Source organism: Lytechinus pictus, chromosome 3 (genome assembly GCF_037042905.1).
Source record: "Lytechinus pictus isolate F3 Inbred chromosome 3, Lp3.0, whole genome shotgun sequence".
Taxonomy (NCBI): Eukaryota; Metazoa; Echinodermata; class Echinoidea; order Temnopleuroida; family Toxopneustidae; genus Lytechinus; species Lytechinus pictus.
The window spans coordinates 40902930-40915962 of NC_087247.1; the positions used below are offsets into that span (position 1 = coordinate 40902930).

The window sequence follows — 13033 nt, forward strand, 5'->3', positions numbered from 1 at the left end:
AAAAGACTTTGCAGAAAGCCCAGTGAGTGCGAGGATTTTGAGCTCAGTCACAGGGCCTTTAGGAACCTGATTTGGATTTCTTATTTTAACCATTGTTTCCGAATCGGAATCGCTACCTGAGAGGTAGCGGTTATTGCTCGCATCAATGAACCCTGTATGACCCTGTGCCACAGAATTTCCAAATATATGACATACTGTGCAATGTAAAACTGACACAGAAATTAATGACTTTCTCTCTCTTTTCTCTCTCTCTTTCTTTCTCTTTTCCAAATAGAAATGTTCGGGCCTGTTGCAACCTGAGTATAAGAGCTTCAGTATAGATCCTGAAATCACCAGCTTTGACATGCTACAGCTTCTCCTTGTACAAGCCTTCCAATTGAAAATGTAAGTGATAAATATTTAGCGTAATTTTTAATCTAAAAAATTATATCCGAAGCCAAAACCAATTTGTGAATTTTTTATTCACATATGAAAATAGCTTGTTCTTGCTCTAACTATTCCATTCAATACATAAAATTCGATCTTTCATTTGTTCATTACTATGTTTGAATCTGATGTGATTTAGGTGCCACAAGGTCAAAGGTCATATACTTGTTACAATGGCTTATAGATCCAGTTGATAATCAGAAATAGACTTTGTTAATACACATGTACATGTATGTGGTACTGACGAGTGACGATCTGGGTCCCGTTACACAAAAGTTAGCGATTTATTGCTAATTTGAAAGAATGATGCTGTCAGTCTTCTGAGCAAAATGTGCATGCAATGATGATCTTGATAGGCCATTTCATCTAGCGATTAATCACTATTAAATCTTTGTGTTACGGCCCCAGATAATATTTTCAGGTTTTTGACAATTTTTAAGTTTGAAATATTGAACAGATATGGCAATGTTGGAGGTGCATAATCAAGAATCCATCTTTTTTCCAGATTACATTTTTTTTTTTTTGGGGGGGGGGGGGGTGGTATGTACGGGTATGCATTTCTCAAAGCTGTACCTGTAATACTTAATTTTTAAACATGTGCAAGAATATATGGAGAATCTTGTAATGAGAAATTTAGTAGTAATACCATACAGTATTTCCTATTCTTTGATTGTATGTTTTGTTGTCATCATTTTTTTTTAAATTGTACGTTCTAAGTATTTTGAACTAAACAACTGTTTGCAATAATAAATTGCAGGGATATTCCTACTCTATGTTTATGAAGCCATGACAGCACCCTATTAAATCAATATGCTTTTCCTTTGACGTGAAACCTCTTCTTGAAGCCACTCAGAGTGTGTACTTCAAGTACCTTTATCTCCTTTGCTACAAGACCTACATAAAATGAAAATGGGATTGAGCACTACCTACATGTAAAGCTTCAGCATTGTGTACTTGAATAAAAATCAGATGTGATAGGAATCTTCTAGCAAGTTCTATCTATTGAATATTAGATGGGACTTGCTGTTCAGATTCATATCATCAATACATACTGTGTAAACTCCAAGTCAAATTTTTATTGTATAGACTGTAATAAATACATGTACAATCAGATAATCTATTAATTTAACAGGAAAAGAATAATGATTACCAGTATGTCCTCCCAGAAAAATCAAAATTCTCATTTGCCTTGTTATTTCAGGTTGTGTACATGAAGAAACATTGCTCTTATTACTGCAATTAAAAAAAAGAAAGTCATATTGTCATTGGAGAATGAATTAATGAATGTCTCATCATTGAAAGTAATGGGTTAAGGAAAGTCATGGAATTTTTGTAATTATTATTAATATGAATTTGGTCTTTGTGGGAATGTTTAAAAAATACTGATAACATGTAATTCCAATGCTGTTGCTACTTTTAGGTCAATTTCAATCCATAATTAATGTTAAACATTCCAATACAGTACTTGCACACTAAATCCAGTCCAATTGTATTTTTCAGGCTTATTTTCATTACATATAATGGTTCTGCCTTACCAATGGTTTAAACATTTATGAGCCAAGAAAGGTAAATCAAGAGGCTTGTATAAGACATATTTATGGTTTATCATGAAGTATGATGAAAAGTATACGAGTTTGGTTGGTATGGGGAGGTTTTAGTATGACTTTTAATAGAGTTGTACTTAAATGCCTAGTTGCGTGCAGTATAAAAGGGTTGACCGCATTGGTCAGATCGTGCCATGAGGACGCGCACTACTGCATATAAATAAGATCATGCATTGCATATCATACATGCGTCAACGTTTAAGTGTGACTCCAAGTCATACTTAATCTTTGTGAAGCGCCCTATGGTTTCTTATTCACTTACAAATGAAAGAAAGTATTAAAAGTCACAGTAAAAAAAAGTCATCTGAAAGTGATGAGGCTTTAAATTATTTCATATTTTACCTGATTTTTTTTAACCCCTCAGAGGTTTTACTATCAGCTACCTGTCACATGATGACAGAGGTCAGGAGGTGTATCTATCCATGTTGTCTGATTGGGATTTAGATGCTGCTATCTGTGGAGCTTCAGACCCATGCCTTAGGCTTAAAGTGGATGCTAAACCATTTGATGGTCCAGGTATGCCAGATCTGCTAGTTCTGTTCTTAAATCTCAGTTCAGGCACAGTCCATATCATGAATGAATATAAACCCCTAAACAAGTTCCGCAACTTAAATCTGAGGGGAAATAATTACTTATTGTTCCACTGTGGTATATTAGAAGGCATTATTATTCCCTTTTACATTGATGTGCCATTGGTCATGAGAATGTGCAGTGTTTAGTGTAAAAAAGAAATGTTGGTTTCATCTTAATCATTTCTGAACATTTCAAGGAAAACAAAATCACCTTGGCAAATTTGAAAACACATTGCACATTTAAAAGAAATCGAGACTGGTTAGAAATCAACGCATCTGGCAAAATTTCACTTCTGACTTTGCCCTAGTTTTCATTGTAACTACACATTCCATGATTACAAATTCACAACAGATATCACCTCATTGTTATGAAAAATAATGGAGCTTTCCAATAATATCAGTTCCATTCTTGGTAGTTCCCTTGAGTTGCAGAACTTTTTTTGAGGCATTTATAACAAACTAAAAGAGATATTAGTACGTTAAAAGTTCCACTTAAATCTGGCTTTGTAGAAAAAAAATCATTCTAAATGCCTTGTGGTTTTATGCTAATAGAATTTTTTCTTTTTAAGAAAGCTCTCGTAACTTGCTACTCATTATATACTTAGGTCGTAATGCACATTTTCTGTAGACCTTAGCCCTTTTTTGGAGTTGGGCTGAACAGGTTAAGGGGTGTCCTGAAGTTCTGTTGTAGATTAAAAGTTGGAATTATCATGATGTATATTTTTTCCAACTTTCTTTTTCAGGACTCTTGGAGGACTGGGATGTGATAACGGGAATGGAAGCACCTCTTCACAATTCCCATGATCGTAGCCATTCTGTACCACTAGTCGGCGCTTTTATGGATCAAGTTGGGAAGACCTTCAATAGGTTTCAGAAAATCTTCACAACCAACGATGATTCAATGGAAGGGGAAAAGTATGAAATGCCAATGAGACCTCTGGATGATCAGGAGTTCTGGTCATTCTTGGATCCACTTGGACGTCTTGAGAGACCACAGGAGCTACGTATTAGGGTGTACCAGGGAGGTGTTGAATCATCCCTGCGCAAGGTAGTCTGGCGCCATCTCTTGAATATCTATCCTGAGGGTATGACTGGAAATGAGAGGCTAGACTACATTCGAACAAAATCAAGAGAATATGAGCGGTTGAGAGACAGACTTCAAAACGACCCCAGAGAGGACTTCAAAAATATTAAGAACATGGTGCGTAAGGATGTTCTACGGACTGATCGTCTTGAGAAGTTCTATTCTGGCGGGGATGAAAACCCCAATGGTATTAAGTTGTTCAATGTCTTGACAACCTACTCACTGGCACATCCTGATGTATCATACTGCCAAGGAATGAGTGACCTGGCTTCACCCATTCTCTATGTAATGAATGATGAAGCCCAGGCCTACATTTGCTTTTGCAGTTTGATGAAACGTCTTAAAGGTAATTTCATGCCCGACGGACATGCCATGTCTATCAAGTTTTTGCACCTTACAGAACTCATTCGCTGTTTGGCTCCAGACTTTTATGATTACCTCAAAGAACAGAATGCAGATGATCTCTATTTCTGTTATAGGTGGCTACTTTTGGAGCTGAAGAGAGAGTTTGCATTCCAGGATGCATTGAGGATGTTGGAGATTATGTGGAGTTCCCTTCCTCCAGATCCCCCAACAGATGGTGTTACACTAAATGGACCGATCACTGGGAATTCCCCTTCAGCATATGCAATTGACAGGGTCCGCTTCCGCTTCTCACGTCTCAGGAGCTCATCTAGGGACAGTCTAGGTAGTCAGAGCAGTTTGAACAAAACCCCACAGTCTGTATCACATGCTGATAGCAATTCCAAAGAACAGTTGAAAGAGGAAGATCCAAGCAGGGTGAGTGAAACACTCAGGGAAGTAGATGATGAGGAAACAGATAGTAACAAGAACGAAGAACAGTGCCAAGAAAAAGAATCATGTGCTACCAAATCGGAGCCTGCAGAAAAGAAATCTAAATCATCAAAAGCCAAAAAGTATAGAACTGAGTTGCACATTTCTATTGAAAAGGAAGACCTATCCGGGAGAAATACTAATGAAGGGATATCAAATCATAGAGGACAGGGTGAAGAAAGCAAAACCAACAACAATGCAAAGAGCCATCCAACTAGCCTAGCATTCTATCAGAAATCAAGTGATGATATGACCTCTCCTGGAAGTGAAACCTCTCCTCTCCTAAATTCCTTACCGAAGTCACCTCCCAAATCTCCCCAGAGACCCCACCCCATGTCACCACTAAAATTCCCCCGTCAGTCTCCATCTTCCCCCTCCCGTAGCCCTTACAGAGGCTTGCCCCCTCCTCAAGACTTTGGTGGAGGGAACCCCTTCATGATGTTTGTCTGTGCTGCTTTGCTCCTTGGTCACAGTCGCAGGATCATGGCCAATAAAATGGACTATAATGAAATGGCCATGCTGTTTGACAGGATGGTACGCAAGCATCACCTGAGCAAGGTATTGCATCATGCTAGAGCCTTGTACCTGGAGTATCTACAATCTGAAGCAGCTAGGCCACAGGTCCAGGTTGTAGGGACCAAAGCAGCTGGGAAGGATGGACCAAGTGGTATGTCAGGTCTTAATGGCTCTGCTGCTGCAACAATCCAAGGCTCTTGTTAATGTAATCAATAAAGTCTCACCCAAACTGCCTAGTAAATTGTTGAAATGTTAATGTAAGTTTATTCCCTTTTGTTTTTAGTATTTAAGGTCACTCTTGTGAATATGCATGAATGAAGAAGCATGTCATGCAGGCACTCTGATTGAAATTTGTGCAGTAACAACTGTAGTAAACATAAACAGTAAAGTAATGAGGTTGACTTCCATTCAAGTATATGTATGTACTGTATGTGTCATGCCTATGTGTATGTGTATTTGTACTTGCAATTATTGGACGTGTGATTAAAAATGTAATCATTGGACCAGCTTATTCAATACATTATGTGGGACATTGCTAATATCTTGTATTTTTTGTGAATATTAGAAGCCATTGTACTGTGCTGTAAGTTATCACAAAATATACTCTGTGATGAAATATTTTTTTCATGCCATCAAGATCTATTTGGCTAATTAATTTACTCCTGCATAGTGCACAAAACATAATAATAATAATAAAATTGCATTTCTAGAGCGCATAATACATTAAGTCTCTATGCGCTTGACATATACATGAATGAAACATCTCAACTAATGATACAATATGGTCATTGAAAATAATAGATTATAATAGGATTAAATAATTCAGTAATTATACAGCATGGCATAAAACCATGCAGTTTATGGTAAAGCATATCTAAAGATACAATAACTTAACTCTTGACATATTCCAAATTCTGTCTTTGATTATTACAGTGCAAATAAAAACTATAAAGCAAAGACATAATCAATTCTTAAACAGGTACGTTCTTTAATAGTGCAGTCTTAAAGGTCTGGATAGTGGGTGCAGTCCGGATGACAAGCGGGAGAGAGTTCCAGAGGGTTGCAGCATTGAAGGTGAAGGAGCTATGGCCGTAGTACTGTGTCTTAAAACGAGGAACCTGAAGAAGATGCTTATTCTGTGACCTGAGAGCACGGGAAGGAGTGTAGGTGTTGATGAGTTCAGAAAATTATGAAGGGCTTGAACCAGAAAGAGACTTAAAGGTGATGAGGAGGATCTTAAAGCGATCCCGCTTGTAAATTGGAAGCCAGTGGAGGTTACGAAGGAGGGATGAGTTGGAAGTCAGACCAGTAGCTCTCTCTGAGATTCTAGCTTCTATGTATGTTATTGCCTTTGACTTGCTTTTAATTTTTTTTGTGTTTGGGATTTTCATTTGCCTTTAGATCCCAAGTATACACCTTCCTTGTTTAATAGAGATATCCATTTCTTTTCTCATTCTATTTTGATGATGATTGATGAGTAATGATGGTAGGATATTTTGGTAATTTTTTACCATGTCACAACTTGTACTTTTTATGGTTAATGTTTAGAAATGAAGATATTGAACAACACTCATCTGGCCCGAAAGGCCAGATGAGCTTATGCTGTGGCATGGCGTTCCTCAATTTATGTCACCAATATAATTCACTACAGTGTCAACTGGGCTGATATTGAAAATTGTGTTAAATTTGATGCCGGATAAGCTCCACATTATGATGTGCTAGTGTAGTTAGGCAATTCTTTCCATTTCAAGGTAAAGATGCCCAGATTTGGGAGGCAAAACAAGTGATTATTGCTTTTATATACCTTTTTGTGCAGTTTTTCAAAACCTATAATGATTCTTGTTAGTTTCAAAAGAGCACCAGCAATTAAAAACGAGTGCTATTTGACATGAACAAAAAGTACAAATGTATTAATTTTCCCCTGACCAAGATACATATTCTTCCTGTCAAAAAACATTTGATATGCAATTATAATTTAGTTGCAAAAGGGGTTAGGTCCACTTTGGACCATTCCGAGAAAAACCATGTTTTTTATTCTCACTTATTGCAATATTTTTTAATATGAGAAACTAAATTGTCATGATGTACTACCTTATCATGTGAACATAAAATTGGGTATAAAAGAAATCTACCTATCTTCAATTTTTTTCTATATATATTTTTAAAAATTATCATTGTGGACCTAACCCCTTTTGCAGGCAAACTGAAATGAATCCAATCTCTTTTGATTAAAAAAGTAATTTTTCTTTGCCACTTTCATTCACGTTTTCATTTGAATTAGAAAATTTCTTTGGTATCATCAGAGCGACTAAAAATTTAGAGGTTTAGAGACAGAAAACAATAAAATTTATGAAAAATGGACCTAACCCCTTTTGACAAATGAGTTCTTCAGAAGAGTTTGGTTGCAAAAGGGGTTAGGTCCACTCCAAGAAAATCATTTTTTTTTAATTCTCCCATATTGCAATATTCTTATGCGAAACTGAATTTTCATGATAACCTACCATGAGAAAATAAAATTGGGTATAAAAGAAATCTACCTGTCTTCATATTTTTTAAGATGTTCTTTTCCAAAAAAAAATTGTGTGGACCTAACCCCTTTTGCAACAAAACTTAAATGGACCTAACCCCTTTTGAAAAAAAAGTGATTTTTCTTTGCCATTTTAGTTCACTTTTTAATGGGAATTGCAACTTTTCTTTGGTATCATCTTATAGAGCTACTAAAAATCTATACATTGAGACATAAAAATCAAATTTAATGAAAAATGGACCTAACCCCTTTTGCAAGTGAGCTCTTTTTATTATACATGTATAAGAAATGTGTGTGTACATCTTTAATACATCTTGATACTGCCAATGACTTTATGACAGTTCTATTACCTAACTTGATATCATTTTGCAATATCCCTATGACTACATACATATACACATGTGCACCATAAAAAGAATATATTTTTTTCTTTATTGTGTTTTTAAGCTTATGCACAATTTGTGCACACTGAATCTCACTTCTACAGTTTCCGTTAAGACTGGTTTTCTCAGGGCTCATAAATATTTTGCAAAGGATGCAAAAGTTAAAAAATGGTGAAGTCCAACATTTTCAGTTTTTGGGACAAAAAGGTGCTTAAGATTCGGAAGCTTCGTGAATTGTTTGCGGGAGTTGCTCTTCGTTCACAAGTAGTTTTAACAATTTTCCCGCTAAACGTTTGTGAGCCCTGTTAAATGAAGGCTTGTGAATGGGAAATGTGTTCTTATTTGGGATGCCTTGAAAACAAAAAGCAATTTCATATTTTGAAATTAATAGCTGCACTTAACAATGAAATCCCTCTAGCAAGCAATCCAATCTGCACTAAACAAAAGACATCACAATTTCACAATGACTGTGAAATGAGTAATCATTAGTAATCTCTCTCTTTGAAATATATCTAGATGCATATCTTTATAATTTAGTTTATTTCATTAGATTCTTCTAAATATTTTTCTAGCATTCTTATTAAGTTATAAACAGGTTTACATGTTACTACCCGGATTTAACAGTGCTCTGGACATTTAAAGTTACAGTACTTGTTTTTTTTCTTCTTTTTATACTGTATAAGTACTATTAAGAATTATTTATTTCGTTAAGAAGCACATAGTATTATATTGCAATGCTGTATATATTGTAATATTCTCTTGATCAATTGCTACATAAGTTAATCCTCAATTTGTTTTATTTACAAATTCATTATTGTTTCAAATAGCTTTTCGTGAGGTCACATGAACTGTGGCACCTCAAAGGTGCCACAGTTCATGTATGACATTTGCCTAGATATCTGAACAATTTTTGTTCTGAAATATCTACTGCCATATCATACAGTGTATAAAGCTGGAAAAATGTGTAGCAAGTTAGCATTCATCACAAACTGTCTTATTCATATACCATTACAGATATTTATGAAAAGAAAGTTTTTAAAGAAGTTGGGATTTTGTGTTTTTAAAACAATCTTAGTTTAATATATAAACTTAAATGATATTCTTGTGTTTTTGTGTGTATATTTGGGATTATTTCATTTGATATATGGGCGTGTATAGATTAATTACAGTGCTAGCATATTAGAGAACTCCTATTCGAATTACAGTCTTTAATAGCGAATGTGGTAAACAAATTTATTTTTGCAAAACGTAGTTTATTTAAATGTATTTCATTAGTTTGTTTTTGTAGAATATATATCTCAATAATAAGCAAAGAAAATGCAATTCAAAAATCCAACACTAAAAAGCATTATTGGTATTGCCAGTGCAATTGCATTATTGTCTAATGAACTTGGTAAGACACATCTTACCAAAGATTTATCATGATATGTTGCTCTATAGAGTCTATGTGCAGATTATAAATGTGTGAATGTTAGTGCTGATTACTATGAAAAAATATTTTACAGTACTGTTATCTATTTTGATTAAAACACAATTAGATCTTCCTTTATTGATCTACATTCCTTTGCTTTGATAATCTGTCCCTGTTGAGCTGACACACTCAATGCAATCACAGATGTTCATTCTTATGCAGATTATCATAGTGTGTTTAATTTAAGAATAGTCAATAGGTACATTTACACACAGTAATATAAAAAGTGAAATTCAATTGAAAATTCAAACAATTGAGAATTTTTGTTGAAGGATGGATATTTGAAAGAGAATGATTTTCAATTAGAATTCAAACTTACTGAGTGGGGTTAATTCTAGTTTGATCCCTTCCCCAACAACAAGAAACTCCCATTTTTTAAATGCTATTTGACTCAGAATCGTAATCATTTTGTACTTGGTTGACACTCACACATAAACTGATTTGGAATTCTGTTTTTCTCCCATCTCTGCAAATTCCCCTCTGCCTGGTTTAGTTTTTTTTTCAATTTGCAGGTGAAAGCATACTTGTCTCATTCAGGTTTCTTAAAGAAGACATTATTCATGATGTTAACTTTTAATATCCATGTGATAAATCACACTTTGACATCATGGGTTAAATTTTACCCCTGGGTGTTGAAATTTGGGATTCATGAATATTGATTAAAGCATGCCATCACACATCACTAAAAGTTTTATTTGTCAAATGACATGCTATATTCCATTTTTGAACCTTACCCACTTTTGTTAAATGCAGATATAATACCCATGTGTTGAATTTAGCCAAAGGGTTAACTAAAACCTATCAGTTTAAGTTAAATACACTTCCTTGGAGTCAGGCTTATGTTTTATAATATCAACATTATTTTTGTTTAGTTTTTCCCCTTATATTTTGAATCATGATTGAATGCTAGCCTAATGGCCCAAAAAATTATTGAAAACAAGCTTTGCTTTAAAAACCATTGCCATTTATTGCTTCTACTTGCCAGTAATAATGTCGACCATGTATAGAGTGAAATACCTGTCTGAGTGAGCTCGCAGCATTCAATGGCATTAAGGTAGTCACTTTGACCACATCCATATCTAGCTATAGGTTATATTTGATTTTTGAAATGTAAATGAGCATATAATAACCATGGTGATTTATTGAAATTTACTTTCTAGATATTTAATATTCATATGTTCACATTTAAAAGTATATGTATCTTTTTTCTTCCGTGTCTTGTACAAGTTATTTTCCTCTTTATTTTGGAGGGTAGGGCATTGGGGATGATGGATTGTGTATCTTTTCTAGCAATTTGTTTTCTTGAGCCCCTCTTAAGACAGCACGATTGTTCAGTGTATGTTAATGTTCAATGTGTATATGTTGAGTCATAAATCAAAGTGATAAGTAGCTTAGCCAGGGTAATATAGGAGCGCCTTGAGTACCTTATAAGGTGGATATGTACACTATACAAATACCACATACTATTTGTATTCATTTTATTAAGTGTGAATGAAAGGATGTGATCAAAGTCATTGTTTTGAGATTTTAATTCTCAAGTGTGTACAATCAGTGCATAAAATGGGAAATTTTGTGCCTAAAAATTAATCATTTGAGATGGTGTACCCGGTATTGAGAATTCTTCAATAATCTTTTAATATACATGTATTTACCATATTAGAGCACTCAGAATAGATTTTCTTTGTTTGCTTTCCTTTATGCTATTGTACATTCTATACATAATTAAATAAAATGTACTTAATGTTTGATTATGCAAAACATGCAGCATGATATTTTGAATAGATATATATTCACTTATTTGTATTCGCATGTTTGGGTAATCATGCTTGACAAAAGTTTAATGATAGCAAATTGTCATTTGTGAACATTTATCATGCAAGATGGGTTTGGCTTTGTAAATATTATTTCTGATAAATAAACCAAACCAAACCCAAAATATTTTGGTTATTTCACAAAATAGTCATTAATGATCCATAACCCCTGTATTATTACACTTATTGGGTGATTTCAATTCCGGTTTTCGGTGTTGGTGTTGAAAGCGTGAAAAAGCTGCTGAACCAAGCTCCTACCCCAAGCTGGATTCAGAAGAACAATACCGATTGTGTTATTGATAGCCTATGATGTCACGCCTGTCTGCTGCGCAGCTGACCATCTCAACTTTTATTAGCGAGAACTTGACAAAAGTGGGAGAAATTACAGTAAAGTCTCATGGTACAGAATGCAAAGGCTAAAATTACTTCAAGAATCTGAAAGTAAATATCATTGTCCATTAAAATGTATAAGGCTCTAATGATTTGCACTCATCTTATCTGCAAAAATCTAATTTTACGGGGATGCTTCATCATGTACGCCGCCTATTCGTGGGATTCAAATCACCAACACCGAACGTGAAAAAATGATTTTTCCCAATACTTGGGGTTTGGTGTTGGTGAATGGGAAAATTACACGTAAATCGTCAACACCAGCTGTGATGCGTGGTTCAGCAGATGACATTCAACACAAACTGCCGGAAATATGTCATATTTTCCGAGGTCAATCCCAACACCAGTATCATTTCAAGTACGGTGTTGTGGCTGGTGTTTGTGTTGTCACAACACCAACACCAGATTTCAACACCGTACCAAAATCACCCACTGTACTGTCAAGATATATTCTTATACAATGCAAATGCAACACATGAAATAAGGAATATTCTTTTCGATAGGTATTGGAGGTCAAACTAAAATTCTAATTTGACTTCTTTTATGAAAGGGACCAAAAGCTTCTTTGAAAAAAAAATCTAACATATCTAAATGCAAATATGCAATATTTCATTGTAATTTATATTGGGTTGCTGGTCTATCCTGGTGAAATAATAGTTGAATCATTATGCTTTCCCAAAGTGATACGTGCGTGGGATATTTTTTGGCAGTTGATTATATTTCTTTTTATTGCCATTTATCCTATTATTCAGTCTCATGGTGAAATTATGTATACCATGTGAATATTGTGTTATGATCATTTGTTGCAATATAAGCACTATAGGAGATGGTTTGCATATTATAGATACATAACTTTAGCAGATAATTTTATATCAATATTTATATCCTAGATGTGCATTCAAAACTGGTAATTGTTAAAGGTCAAGTTTGTCCTTATCATGGGTTGAACAGAGATAAAATTAAAAACAGACAAAGCAGTATTATTAAAAGATATGAAAACTTCAATGTTTTTTATTTTTTACAATGCTTCATGTATAAATAGTGCTATGCTAAAATTGGATGTTTGCACATGAGTGAAATGATGTCATCTACTAATTTTCCCTGTAATTTATATATATATGTATGAAATTTGTAAGGGCGTCTATTTTTTAATCCTAGAATCTTGGACATATCTAAATCCCCATGGAATGTGTGAGATTACTCATTGTTCCAACAGCTTACCATACAAGGAATAATTTTCTTACACAACCAAGAAAAAAAGAACAGGGAGGTTTGCTAATTTACATACCATTTGTTCTGGAAACGGCATTGTATTACTTTCTAAAAAATTCACTAGTCTAATACAATAATGATATTTGCTAACCCATGATGGAATCAACCCATTTTTAGGGCAAACTTGGCCATCAAAGTCAAAT

The 13033-nt window shown here is 34.5% G+C and overlaps 1 protein-coding gene across 1 annotated transcript; it reads left to right on the plus strand.

Annotated features, from left to right (window-relative positions):
- Positions 1-276: 276 nt before the first annotated feature.
- Positions 277-5453, plus strand: LOC129257231 (TBC1 domain family member 25-like). Its single transcript, XM_054895513.2, has 3 exons — positions 277-384; positions 2395-2546; positions 3346-5453. Exons 1-3 carry the CDS (start codon positions 344-346, stop codon positions 5238-5240), a joined length of 2088 nt encoding a protein of 695 aa, XP_054751488.2. The 5' UTR covers positions 277-343; the 3' UTR covers positions 5241-5453.
- Positions 5454-13033: the final 7580 nt, after the last annotated feature.